Source organism: Perissodus microlepis, chromosome 7 (genome assembly GCF_051167445.1).
Source record: "Perissodus microlepis isolate ML-2025 ecotype Zambia chromosome 7, ASM5116744v1, whole genome shotgun sequence".
Taxonomy (NCBI): domain Eukaryota; kingdom Metazoa; phylum Chordata; class Actinopteri; order Cichliformes; family Cichlidae; genus Perissodus; species Perissodus microlepis.
In genome coordinates this window covers 20859203-20874367 of record NC_140467.1, presented here as the reverse complement: position 1 = coordinate 20874367, position 15165 = coordinate 20859203, and the positions used below count along the sequence as shown (strand labels likewise).

The following is a 15165-nucleotide window of genomic DNA, read 5'->3' as shown; positions in this document are numbered from 1 at the left end:
GGGAAGGTCAATGACCTGAAACCACTTCATATGTTCAAAATGTCTAGAAACTCAAAGCATCACATGCTTTTCTCATTTCAGAAATACTAACCTTAAAAACCAGTGAAAGCACATTATATCCACAGCAGTATTACAGCCTGTGATGACTTTTAGTCAGCTAAAGGTTTCTGACATGTCATCATGCACACATTGCTTGAAACTTGTCCACTATATTGGATGTAATACATTTTTTATGAGAGTGTGAACAGGGTCTTATTCACTTTACCCTAAAAGTGAATAAAATGCCATTGTGTCACATGTCCAAAATGGCAGACGAGTTAATGTCATATGGCTAGTGGTCAGTTCTGTGTGGTAAAGGTAGATGTGGAAGCTAGCTGCTCAATATGGATGGGTCTAGCCTTGATTTTGGTTTTGGTGATTTTATGAAGTTCTTTTGAACAGTTTACACCCTGTTGTATGCTAATCTGCCTCATTTGTCTGGTGAACACTGTAAATTAGTTACACACAAGGTGAAAATAATTCAGAAATCCAATCCGTTCCTAGATTTCTTTAAAGCTCTGAGTGTTTGTAAAACCATCGGTGGACTTATTAATTGTAATTGGAAGCCACAGGACTTTGCCTAGAGTTGGATATCTGGCCAAACTGAGTAGAATAGGAAAACTCCCATGATCGCCAAGCTTTAGACGCCCTCTGAAAAGATGGGGTAACATAACAGAGAAAAGAGCATCTCATCACACCTTTTCATTTAGGCTTTCATAGCTGACTAACTATGACTGCCTACTTAAAATATGGTAAACTATCTTTAAAAGATTCTGAGAGTACAACAAGACAAATAATTGGTCTTCTTTTGTAACCCTTTCTAACTTTTGCTATGACATTTAAGAGTAAGCAGGAGTTCCTGTATTCTCTGGTCTTACAGGTCAAAAACTAAACTGTTCGGGCAGTTTTGTGTTTGTCAGCTATATGTCTGACAAACACAAAATACTCACCATTACCTGGCTAATCCCATTCCTACAGTATAGCTTGTGATAGTAGCAACATGTCATGGGTAGGCTAATCTAAACTAAATCTATATTTGGAAAGAAAGAGAGAGAAAAAAATCCTATTACTCCAGCAATGCATGTGTAAGTCTTTCTTTGTAAGAGTACAAAAATCCAAAAGGGGCCACTTCCATGAGAAAAAAAACAGGATACTGAACATGTACATGTACTGCTTGTCCATTTTTTTCCATATGGGCAGAGAGGTCCTTGAAGAAAACCTGCTGAGATTGATCCAGTTAAGTTCAAGACTGAATCTTATTAACTCTTCAGTCCTTTGAATTACAAGGCTCCAGTGCATCTGGCTACTAACCATGTGTTAGCTTGTTAATATGTGTAAATGGAGTGTTGATGGCTTATAACAAAAAAAGGCACGCTTCAACAGACAATAGATATCAAGAAGGTACTGAGCAGGTACTGCATTATTATTAGATAATCGGGGCAGTTCTCTCTCTCTCTCTCCCTCTCCCTCTCTCGCTCTCTCTCTCTCTCTCTCTCTCTCTCGTCGTCAAACTTCAGAGGGAACTTATGTCAGATCTCATCCAGCAGGACGGAAACCAATGCACACACCTCTCTCATCTCACCCACTTCTGGATTCCTTTACTCACAGCAAGAAATTAGATTTTAATTTTTTTTCCAAATCCATACCCCTCTGCTTAAATGCCCTTAACAGAGTAGAAAATGTTCCATGACTACAGACTGCAGTCTGTGCACAGAGATGCTGTATCACTCTCTTACTGTTCTGTTATTAATGCTTTTAGCACTCACTGCCAAGTGTCTTTCTTTGCACTACCAGATGCATAAAAATGATAACCTTCTAGAGGCACAATATTACATTTTCATCACAATCCCCATGACAACATAACTGTTGGCATCGAGAGAAGACTAAAAGCAAGGGCAAATTATGATAATAACAAAGGCCTTCTTATTTTTGATCGACCCATCATAGAGGATGACATCTGTCAGCAAGTTAATAGAGTCAACATTTCAAACACTGTAATTAGTCTCACACATTAATGGCTGTTTATAGGCAAGAAAGGATTCATCAGTTTCTGCATATGCTTGCGTGAGGAGTTCCAGTCGAGTACATTTTTAGGCGTTTCTAAAGAAACCTCCTTTGTGTCTGTGCAAAAAACAGATGTCTGGATATGACGCTGCAAAATATGTAGGCAAGGAATACGATCTCTGGTACTGGAAGCTTTCTGGGTTTGGCTTCAGTTTGTAGTTCACTTTTAGTTTGTATTTTACTGATCAGCCACGTTTGAACAGGTTTTTGGTTGCATGCAGGTAAAACAGTCAATGTGGAGAACAAAAGAGGAAAAAAGCTTTTGCAGGAATGCAGTCTCAGAACCATCTGCTGTAAACTGACCAATTTAGCTTTCTAAAAGCCTATGTTTAATATCTGAGCAGCTGGGGCTGAAAATTGCCTGTTAGGCCTCACCTTGCTGATTGAAGTCACTGAAGTGGGCGTCTCGATCGCGTTCGTGTTACTATTTTGTTTGTTTTAATGGAATTATCTGTCAAACAATAATAACACTGAAAATAATAACAGCCCAGAGAAGTTTGTGCTTCAGCACTGAAGAATGAAATTCTACAACTTTATTATCTATTGCTTAGCACTGACTTGTGTATCTGTGCATTGAAACCACTCAGTTTACCAGCTAACATCTCGGCACTCCACCCTCTCTTCCAGTGTGAAGAGTTGCTGCTTGTATATCACAATAGATTTGATATTTTGGGGTTTTGGTTTCCCCACAACTTTGTAACAATAAAATAAATCATTAATTTAAAAACCTTAAAAATATTTACTTATTTACATTTGTTAACTGAACCCATTCACAAGTTCAAATAAGTCACCTAAACTAATGAGAAGCCTGGTTGGACTGACTTTATACATGCAGAAGAAAACCTCTGACTTCTGGTTGTCGGCATCTGCTCAAAGTGAGTCTCTCAGACCTGCATTTTGACAGCTCAGCTTTGGAGCTTCTCATACACTGCATCGAACACAGTCCACGTTAATTTCAAATAAATTACTTATTTTTAAAAATGGACAATGCTCTTCGTCACATGGATTGTAAGTTAATCGTACGTGTAGTTCCTAATCTTACTGTCTGTAAGGTCTTCTTGTGAAACCTCTCCAAGTAAGGCATAGTTTTCATTCCCATGTTTAATGAGTGGCATTAAAATATCCTTAATGAGGCTAAAATTATGAATTAAACAGTTCAGCACACCACAGGAAATGTGAAATATAAAATAAAGTCATTTGGTTTAGTCTTGTCAATGTGCAGAGTCAGTAGTGGGTTTATGAAAAATTCATGTTCATCTGAATAAGACCTTAAGCAGAGCACAGCCAGTAAAGCTGGCCAACAACCACCCTGTGTACTCTGGGAATGTCCCTATAATACAGTGTTTGGAGCTGCAGGAGGACAGGAGAATGGGAAGGCTGTTAAAGGCTAATAATAGCATAAAAACAACATACAGTTTTTGAATGAGTCATTTACTACACTATGTGTAGAATATTTCCTATTTCCCCACTTTGAGACACGGAGAAAGGATTATAACTGCTTAATGCTGCAGACTGCCTACAGGTAGGCTTTAGAGCAAAGTTTTTCAATAGTGTCGAAGTTAATCAAATCCAAAATATGAACTTGCAGTTTTTTTCCAGCTCGCGGCACATTTGAAGAAGAAATTATAGAAATGAAAGGATTAAAACAGAAAAGTTGGGCACTGATTCTGATGTAATAATCATCAATCTGAGCGAGTGGTCAGCTTGTGTTCAATAATAAATACAAGTATGAAAGAGGTTTCATGAACTACTGAAAGCCTTAATACTTCACTATCACAGGATATATAATTTTAAAAAAAAAAAGCCAGCCTCAGTGGTAACTTTCAAAGCACCCATGGGCAGACTGGGGGCCAATAACCATCACAATCATACCTAACTAAACACCCCCGCTAAACATTATATTAATAAATCTTGCAGCAAATGGCAGTAATGAGTCTGTACTACTGTTCATTTAAAAAAAAAAAAAAAAAAAAAAAAAGGCACTACACTTGTCATGACCCTCTGAAACAAACTGTAGATTAAGTATATAGGTGTATGCATTAGTCTATATGTATAACAGAATGTGCATGTAAGAAAATGAGTTAGATCTAGGTGATTGTAAAGGCTTATATGACATTTACACTAAGTGGATTGTTTTATCTAAGCAATCTTTTCATTTTTAACATCAGAAGGAGCCAGATACCCTGTAATCTGTAGAAAGGTGAATTTGGTCAATAGCCTCAACCCCAACTGGTGGTGACAGATGGCCGCCCCTCCCTGAGCCTGGTTGTGCTGGAGGTTTCTTCCTGTTAAAAGGGAGTTTTTCTTTGCCACTCCTGCTAAGCGACTCCAACAATCAGACAACTCTTGTAGTTTTCTGATTGTCGGGGTTTTCTCTTTTTTATTGTAAGATCTTTATCATACAATACAAAGCGCCTTGAGGTGACTTTTGTTTTGATTTGATGCTACATAAATAAAATTGAATTGATTAGTAAAATAATCCAGTGTGTCTGTTGCATTATTGGAGTTTTAGAAAAATGCTTTATCTATATCTATATCAATATAATCCTCGGGAAAAATGTTGCCCATCCTTGTTTTAAAGCGCAAATGTCACTTGCTACATGAGCACCATGTTTGCTGATAATATAAATCATAAATGACCAAAGTGCTCAGGGGGAAAAATGGCATAAATGTGACATTTGTCAATAGTAGGGAGATGTAGATCTCAGTCATTCAGATTTCAGTCAACTGATTTCGCTGTCTTACCCCTCCCAATAATCCTAACTACAGTGGTTACTGTATATATAAAAACAAGTTTTTTCCATCAGGCTGGCCAGCGTGTTTTCTCCAATAGTTTGGACCAGATCCATATCCCCTGAGATCCCTATCGGTAGAAGACTGTTTACCTCAGCTGCCAATGCTGCATGAGAAGCATTCGCATCTGTTCACATCATTCTGGAAAAGGCTGTAAAATTTTGTGAAAAGAGTCCAGGTATGGAGTCAAAGAAGCTCACTTCTGACTGATGACAGCGATACTGAGGTGAGCTGTTAAGGATATCCCGAACTTTTCTGTCAGTAGGCGTAGCTGCTGTTAGCTGCTGTTAGCCAGTGTAAGTGAAAGTACCTTTGAAGCAAATGTAACTCATATGTTTGTGAGAATGTAATCAAACTCAGAGGGAAAATGTGATTTTTGAGTCAAATAAACCTAACATTAGTTGGTATATTGTTAGTTTATAACCTGCTGTTGTTGGTGTTTACTCAGCTCTTGTTTTGTCAGCTGTCTGGAGAGGGGCAAATCTATCTCCCTTTGCATTTTTGCTTCTTTGATGAAGGGAACTCCTTTGATGATAAAACAGGTATGATGCTTCATAGCTTAAATTCTGAAGATGCAGACAAGAATTGAAATCTCCGTCCACATGGGAATTTCTACAAACTGCAAACCCACTCCTCTGTATTTTAAATGGGTTCAATGTAAGTTCATTGAAACACATCAATTTGTTGGAAGACATAATCATACACTACTCAATGTATATTTGTCAGTGTAATGTCCTTTTTCTATTAAATCACCATAAAAACATAAACCGGCTGTACCTTTAAGATCATTTAACTGTTTTTCTCATTATTTTCGTTTGATCTTTTTTAGTTATTGCTAGTTTAAAAAAAAAAAAAAACTGTTAAGGATGTAATAATTTTTCAATTCCTAACTTTTATTTTTTCTTTAGAAAGGTGCCAAGTGCACTATGCACTTGCAAAACTAACCTAATAAAATAAGAATATAAAAGCCTGTCATTATTTTTATTTTTCAGTGTTTTTCACATCAAATTCATTATCAGAACCTGTCTGATGAGGTTTTCAAGTTAACTGCCTTCATAAAGATCAGCACTGCAATGCCAATTTCTCATTATATTCTGACCTTTTGTGTAAGCATTAGCCTGTTGTTTCAAAAGACTTGGGGCACGTTATGTCAACCAAAGGATTAACCAAAATGTGGCCATTTAATCAGCAATGAAATGAACCATCAGCTGTAGCAAAATGAAGATTCTGGCCTTTTGTTTTGATGAAATTACAACACTGCAGTGAGGGTGACTTGTTGCAGGCCTACACAGGGACCCTGCAGCTGAGGTGTAATGTGAGTCGACAGCAGGTCTTTTACTTTGAGTCATGCTTAAAACACCGACCTGGGAAAATCGATGCAGTAATGAGCTTTGTGGGTGTGACACTGAGCTTGTGATCACAAGAGGAGGTCAGACGGGACGCACAGGGGTTGATATGGCGTTGCAACGGGAACAGCTTAGATTGGCAACGGTGGCGCAGAAAATAGCTGACAGGCGTGCTCCCGAAACATCTTTCACACAACAAAGCATTTACTCTCTAAACTTCAGACAGCCCTCAGTGACAGGAACGACTGCAAGCTGCTGCAGTTCCACAGGAGAAGGAAGAGGAGGAGGGTTTCAACTCAGAGCAGCGCTGAGATATTCAGCCGAGTAATGATGGCAAAATAATCAGTCCAGCAGGAAACTGAAAACTCTTCCCTCATTGTGTCTGGGAAACAGTTGTGTTCTTGTTGCTGGGCAAAGCCTACAAAGTTTGTGTGTTTACTGATTTGACTTGATATCACGGCAACAAAGAAGAAAAAAAACAAAAAAACAAAACAAAACACTATAGTGACACTCCAAGCACAAAAACACACGGATGCCTGAAAATACAAACTATTTTATTTTCTTTTTAACTAAAGACTTCCTGTGCAGATTGTGATCTGCTGATATGCTGATTTATGTCTCTTTATCTGGTAATTGGTGAGTGTTTGTAGGTGCTTAGTGCAGTATTTGGAGCTCCAAGAGAGATTTTGGCCAAACTACTGCACTATTAAATTCTATTCTGCCTCTATGAGTCTGCAGTTTTTACAGCAACACTCTGTGGGTAAGGAAAATGCGTAGTGTCCCATGGTGCAATGCTGCAGTAACGGCTTCTGCCTATGGATACTATCCCATCATTGCGTCAAAACACGTCTCTCCTGTTGCTGTTCCATGTTTGCTGCACACTGAATCACGGAAGACACACGGGTAATAAAGCGGATGGACGTCCGTCACTCACCCCGCTCTATCTGCGCTCTGGCGGTGTCCAGCTGGTGCTCGGTGCCGATCTCCCCAATCACTATCAGCATGTAGTAGCTGCCCCGGTTGAACGGCACCCCTCGCCGGCGTCTCCCCGCGCCTCTGCGGTGCCCTAATCGCCCCTCGCACCCCGGCAGCGGCGCGCTGAAGTCCTCGTCTTCCTCCACCACCGGGAGCGCACCTCGCACGGGGATCTCCATGGCAACAACCCCCGGAGCCGACGCCGGGGCTGACTCCATCGCCATGACAACTACCGGTGTGAACGAGGGGAAGAGCCTGGTAGGGTGGGGGCGGGAGTGGAGGATGAGGATGGAGGACGCTGAGAGGTGAGGAAGGGGAGGGAGGTGAAGACAGGTGATAGCAAACGGGCCAGAAATCCAAAAGAAATTTCCGCCTAAACTTTCAAAATAAGAGCGCTTTCGTGAAAGTGTTGTATTTATGCTGTTTCTATACATTTAGCAAGCCGGATCCAATCCGTTATTTTAGTTTTGTTACATTTGCGATGTTTTACTTATAAATCATATAAAATTATATTCAAGGTATATGCGATATATGAAAAAAACAAACAAACAAACAAATCCGAATGACCCACAGTGGTCACTCGGAAGTCTGAGCTGCTGTCAGTGTAATGTTTATCAATTCTGCAAGTCTCAATTTAATTTTATTTATACAGCACCAAATCACAACAACAGTCGCCTCAAGGCGCTTTATATTGTAAGGTAGACCCTACAATAATGCATAAATAATAATACATAAACTTGAACTATGAACTTGAACTAATGGCAGATGAAAAAGAGCAGATGATTATCTGCTACAGAGTTACGGTGAAGGAAATAATAATTTGATTATTATGATTATTATTATTATGAATTTTCTCACCCTCAAAGAAATGAACAGTCTACAATATTAGATTCATTTTAATAGAGAGAGACAAAGTATCAATCAAAAAATTCACATTAAATAAAAGGTATTAACTGATTTGTGTGTCACTGAGTGAAATAAGTATTCCTTCCCCTACAATCCAACCAGAAGTCTGGCTCTCATAGATTGGGTGTGTGCCCATGTGATATAAGGTTTACAATCAATTAATCACAGATATACTACACTAAATTGGTTTAAAATCTTGAGGCACCTGCAAGGTCCCACTGTTCAAGCAAGCAGCAGTACAGGTCCATCTTAAATCTACAAGTGCTAAATGATTCAGTGAAGGCTTGGGAGAAAGTGCTGTGTGTGTGTGTGTGTGTGGGGGGGGGGGGGGGGGGGGGGGGGTATAAATTGAGTTCTTTGGCATAAACTCGACCCGCAATGATTGGAGAAGACAAATGCTTAGTGTTGTAAAGGCTCACCTTTCAGCACATTCACTTCACTGGATGCACCTTGTTTCTTTTCCTCACCTTTGATTGGGTGTGGTGCTTTCCCTTAATTGCACTCACCTGCCACTCGTTATATAAGGACTGCACTCACCTACAGCTCACTCTTTCTTCACTCCCACATGGGGCGGCAGTTGAGGTGAGTTTCTGTATTATTTTTGAGTTACTTAAATCATACTTTGTTTCCTTTCAGAGACAGCAGTCCATGCGTGTCTTTCCCTTGCTCATTATTCAATAAAATGAAAACCCTGCAAGTGATTGCTGACTGTTCATTCTCATCCTGACCGAATGAGCCCCTGATGGTAACAATCTCCAACCTCCTCTGAACCTTCCTCCAAAACATTTAGTATGACCAAAGCTTTGAGTTACCAAGAAATTTAAAGAATTTAAAGTTTCTAAAAATAGGAGTGAGCCAAAATCCCTCATGAGATGTGTACAAACCTGGTAGACCAACTACAAGAAACATCTCACTGCTGTGCTTGCCAAAAAGGATTTCACCACCAAGTCATATTTTCACTCACTTGCATGAAAATCAGTTTTTATGTAATGTGCTTCTTCTGGCTCTTTAGTAATATTGTGTCTCTCACCATTAAAATAAAACTACCATAAAAATCGGACACTGATCATTTTTGTGTGGTGGCACGAATGAGGGATAATCAGGGACGGTGACGTTCACACTGCAGGTGAAAGCGCATCAAATACGATTTTTTTGACCCTATGCGACCCATATCCGATCATGGTATGACGGTGTGAACGGCGCAAATCCGATATTTTCAAATCCGATCTGGGTCACTTTCGTATGTGATACTGAATCCGATACATATCCGATGTTTTAGAAAGCGACTGCTGTTTGAACGGTCATGTCTCATTAAATCCGTCTTTTACGTCACTGACACAAGACAGACGCCAATTATAAGCGCCCGAGAAGACATCGCGAACGCTTCCTGGCCATCCAGTGTAGATGTCAGTGAAACTGTTGGGAAGACAACGTTGGAGAAACGTGAACATTTTATTTGTACTGTATAATCTGCAGATTCTGACAGAAATCTGCAACTATCCTTTGAAGCACCGCTCCTCTCTAAAACAGCAATAAGGATCATTATTACAAAATAACTTAAAGAAAAATTTGGGAAACGTAAAGTCCGAAACAAGTCTTTATATTAACGGCCATCAATCAAACAATACAGATCTAGATCTAGATTGGTCTGGATCTAGAGCGCGTTGTGTGTGACGTCTTGTTTTGCGCATGCGGGCCGCTTTGAGGGTTCACACTAGAGCACGTTTGCTGTCGCATTTTATTTGTAGTGTGAACAAGCAGACAAAAAAAAAAAATCGGAATTGAGCATTAAGACCTGCAGTGTGAATGTAGCCTAGGGGATGTTGACAACGCAACCTGGGGAGAGAGTTACACCCCAGGAAAGATTTTTATAGCCATATAGATATTACACTAGCTACCAAAGCCCACAGGCTCGTTATTAACAGCAGAGGTGAGGCAGATCAGTTTTACAAATCAAAATTAAGAAAAACTACTAAAAGCATAGAACTGTAAGATCAGATAAATTCTTAGGGTAGCAGGGCTGAGACTGCAAGACTGTTAATTAAAACACTTTATTAACAAACTATGATTAAAACAACAGGCTCGCTACCACGGTGCTACCCTAGTAAAATAACAACTCAATAAACTAAACGGTGGAGACCGACCACTTGAGGAGGCAACCTACAGAGAGGAGTGCCTAAGGGTGCCACCAATTACTCACCCGTGTAGTTCCACTGCAAACCTCACTGTCACTCACACTGAAATCTAAATGGTGCAATCTACCCATGCCCGGTGTGTACACTCTCATGCATCGGGGAGGGGATTCCACCTCACGTGCCTAGCCCCTCAACAAGCGGCCGCACCTCCACTAAAGCAACAAAGCAATAACTAATTGAACAAATTAGTAAAAGATAAATAAAACAAATACACCCCAAGTTACAGTTCTTTATAAAAGCATGATTAAAATGTATAAAACAATTCGGAGTAAAAGACCATAAAACCAGGAGTCAGGTGAGGCCAGTCCATAAACGTTTGTAAGATGACAACAGGCCACAACAAAACAGAATAAAACTAAACAAGACAGCAGCAGTATGGCACAATCCTGTAGCAAAAGAGGGAAACAGTCGTCAAGGTCCACTCTACTACATGCCACATTATAGCAAACACAAAAGTCCCACTGACCACTATCTAAAGGGCAATACTCAAATGAGCAGCTTTCCTGAGGAGATCTGCAGTGCTTAGCTGCCTAACGCTCTCAGCCACCTTGGATGGGAAGACTGCCAAATGCCTCCACGTGGTTGTGAAGCACAACTGTTTCTTATAAGGTTGCTAATTATCAGCTGGGAAGGTGTGCCTGGGATGTTAGTGCTGCATTCGCGGACATTATGTAAAATCCTACCCCAAAATCTACTTCACTACATTTGTAAGTTTGCAATCTTACAATTACTTCCCCCGACTGAAAATCATATTGTAGAAGGTAACAGCAAGTATCAAAAGATTAAAGATGTCTGTCTTTTTGGCATCAGTCTGTTAGAGAAAGTGCTCTACAGTAAGTGGTGAAGAGGGTGGTCAGGATTATCCCTGATGGGTAACAGTTTGTTCACAGCTCCAAATGTTTCCATTTTACAGCCAATCACAGAACCAGCCGTCCCAATCAGTTTTTTCAGTCTTTTGCTGTCACCAGCTTCAATGCTCATCAGACCAGAGCAAAATGTCCTGTCTGCCACAACAGACTGACAGAAAATTCCCCACATTTTGATTGAGAAGTTGAAGGATCTCAGCTTTCCTATAAAATAGTGCCCTGTGTTGGTTTCTTTGTACTCCTCCTACCCTGCACCTATACATCTAACCACTGCAGAGTATTTGTGTAGGTGGCATGGCCTAGACCCAGAGTTGTACTGGAAGTCTTAGATGAACAACAATGACGATTTCTGTAAATATTTGTAAAGGAAGGTGAGCTAATGACAGCCAATCACAAGTATTTGCCCTCAGTGTCAAAGTCACATCCACCACTCACTTTTCATGGACTGATTCTGTATATAGCACTTTTCTACTCTACCTGAGCACTCAAAGCGCTTTATACAACTTACCTCATTCACCCATTCAAAGGGATTGAACGACGAACCTTCTGATTAGAATGTGACCTGCTCTACCTCCTGAGCTACAGCTACCCCATGCTTTCAAAACACCAAGATGCTAACACCGAAAACACTTAGCTCAGAACTTCATAACACGACTTCACTAACCAGTGGATGTCATGTGACCACTTTTTATACCATCTATGGATGCAGCACTTACAACGGTTACACGTTTAATACAATATCAAAAGCATCGAGTGTGTCGTTCACAACATTGTTGTAGATTTTCTCCGGATAACCCTCTCCCCACCCGACACCTCCCTCCAATGGGAGCCTGACTCAGCAGAACACTGTGGCTCAACCAAGCCTCCAAATACTGACCCAGCCTTCCAGCTCCCCGTACTTCAGTCAGATTGAGCATCCATGAGAAGTATGAAGGTCCAGACTGGCAGCACACAAGTCACAAAATCCTGGTGTCAGAAAGCACACATTACCCCCAATGTCATGTATCCATGTCCCAACAGGTCAGAGCTTTTAACTGGCACAAAGGGGACCTTACACAGATGGTTTACGTGTAGCATGTGTATGCCCACATGTATCCTCTTACACTGTATGAATGTTCAATTAGGTTTGGTTTTTTATTTTTATTTTTTTTTGGGGGGGGGGGGTGTTTTGTTGTGGGGTTGTTGTTGTTTTTTTTTGGGGGGGGGGGGGGGGGGGTTAAAAGCAAAACTCTAGACTCTAGGCAAGTGAGAGTTATAGAAGTAAAGCCTGATCAGACTGCTCTAAACATCAGTCAGGCACTAATACTGCCTCCCAGTCTTAACTCTGGATTCAGATGGTGTCTAGTAGAATGGATGCAGTGCAGAGGACTTATGCAAATAATCTGCAGAAAATTCAAGTTTCTTCAGACTTTAAATGTCTTTAGCACACAGTGAGGACACACTGATGAAGACACAAAAAGAACGCAGCATTAAAATAGGCTTTCTTCCTTCCTTCCTTTCTTTCTTTCTGCTCACACAAATGATCCTCATTCAGCTTTTTCCTGGTTGACCTTGAGCTTGGCACATTTTGGAGTCTAGCGGAGGGAATCTCAGCATAAACTGTCAGCACCACACTGAGAGGATAACACGAAGGTTTGCATCGACTACTGGCTTTTGTCTCCCTCTGCCTACAAACAACCTAATACATGGCAGGAGATGGTGGTGAAGGACTGAACATATATGACTGTTTATGCATTTACATCTTTTTTGCTTTTGCTCAATAAGCATCTTTCGATGCCTGTCAGTGTTAAAAATAAAAGCAGCACTTGCGCTTCATCATGTTTGGTAAAGTTACTGGATATTACAGTTAGCTGTCTTTGCAGGAGCTCCAGTCAAAAAAGGCAGAAATAAACTGTGTGTAGCATCCCACCCTGTGTGGATACCTCACCACAGGCTTTTGCTGCAAGTCTCTCTGACAGTGAGTCAGCACTTCTAACCACACAGCACCTAACCACAGCCATGCTTCCCTCTAGTGGTAAAACTACAGTCTTTTGTCTCACCACACTTTAGCAGATGATGTAATCCATGTGCAGTTGTATTATGTCAAGGCTGACTCACCTGAATGTACAGTGCTGGCTCTTTTTATAAACTGGAAAGCATTTCTTGGTGTATTTGTTTTTCTCCTCCGATGGAGGAGGAGAAATGCGTCCTTCTTTAAATAATTGACGATTATTTTATTTACACTGACTTGCTGTTATTCACTTGGGGATCAGATATTCTGATCTGGTCAGTACTTCAGAGAAGTAGCAGAGAAGAACATTTTGATGCACAGTTAAGATTAAAGCAGCTAACGTATAGCAGGGCTCTACCTCGCCATCTTTTGGACAAACTGTGTTTAAAAGCCATTGTTGTCAAACTGATGCTGAAACACTGCATCTCTATGACACAACTGATTACTTTTTTATTCTACACACATCAACTTCAACCCCAGAGAATTTTTTAAAACTATGGAAGAATTTATATGTGACTCAAATGTTGTGAAACAAGTTGTGAAAAATATCAATTAAAGCTACATAAGAAGCCTTAAAAGTGCTTTTAGTTAACTGTAAGTACATATATTTTAATAGTTGTGCAAATATTTTTTCTACCTTGGCTGAATTAACTCTTTTCATTGAGAGTACACTGGAATAGCTGCAGGATGTGCACAGCAGTTCCTTGTGGATTACTGTTTCCTTCCGCAGCTTTCACCTTGAGCTGCAGACGCTGATAAAGAGAATCTCTGTCTCCACCTTTAATAACATTAACAGTGCCTGTCTGCTCGGGCAGCCATGCTGTCTGGTCCCGTTGTCGATGGCTTTATTTGATGGAAAGTAGTTTCAGCTATTTTGAGCTCCAGATGGAAGCTGGAGAAAGCACACAGACAGGCAGGCAGATGGTCAAAGGAGAGCGGTCATGGTCTTAGCGCAGACTCTCCACAGACTGTCTGGGTCACTGCAGACCCAAACTGGTCACGTAGGTCTCCCTCTCCATCCACCGAGGAGGGGGATCTATTAAAGACCACTGTTGTCTACAGTATGTTGCATTTAGTTAAATGTGCTTGCTAATTAAGATTTTAATTTAAATAATCTTATATCGATTCATTAATTCCTGAAATCGATTTTTAAATATAAAAGTATTTTTCTGAGTATGAAAGAGGTAGCCACCCAGGAGTGAAGTAACCTGGCTGCACATGAACCATCATGGCTACTTCACTGAAGGCGCCACCAAGCCTTCACTGTCTCCAGTGAAAAGCTGGACAAAAGCAAAGGCATATGGAAGACGTGCAAAATGGAGCTGAAATACTGTGGAAATACCACAAATCTCAGAAGTAAATAAAAAGCTAAATAACAAGTGCATTATTGTAACTGCTTTAGGATCTGTTCTTAATTTAAAAATTAATATATTTAATTTACAAGCTTTAAAGGGTTCTTTCTACAGCACATTTCCAAGATAAATGATCATAATTATAATATTTCTGGCTGAGTTAAAATTAAATTGAATCAAATAAAATTGTGAAAGAGAACTGAATTGGTTGTAGAAATCTGTGACAATACCCAGCCATGCTCTGAGGCATGAATGTGAACATGACTGGTCATTTGCCTCTATGTGATGGTCCTGTGATTGACTGGTGACCTCTCCAAGGTGTACCCTTCCTCTCACCTTATCTCAGCTGCTGTTAGACAACTCAGTAAACAGTTTGAGAAATGGATGGATGCCGGTAACACCTCAGAACTCTGATTAAAGCATCCGATGTGATATCCCTGCAGCTCTAGTTCACTCATTACCCCTCAGCCATAAAAGGCTAATGGGTTATTGGCATGGACACCCAAGTTTGTGACTGCGAGAACTTGAGAATCAGACAATGTAGGAATTTCAAATTGATGCCATAGGTTTAGCCACGAACATCTCCGATAAGTCTGAATCTGTGACCTCAACCTCAAAGTCAAGGTCAGAGGTCAAGCT

At 40.4% G+C, this 15165-nt stretch overlaps 1 protein-coding gene across 1 annotated transcript in view; it reads right to left on the bottom strand.

Annotated features, from left to right (window-relative positions):
* Positions 1–7500, bottom strand: part of map1ab (microtubule-associated protein 1Ab) — an 87989-nt gene extending 80489 nt beyond the window's left edge. The window contains exon 1 of the mRNA XM_084934079.1: positions 7177–7500. Within this exon, the coding sequence (XP_084790205.1) occupies positions 7177–7441 (265 nt within the window). The 5' untranslated portion in view covers positions 7442–7500. The remainder of the gene's footprint in view (positions 1–7176) is intronic.
* Between the last annotated feature and the right edge of the window lie 7665 nt (positions 7501–15165).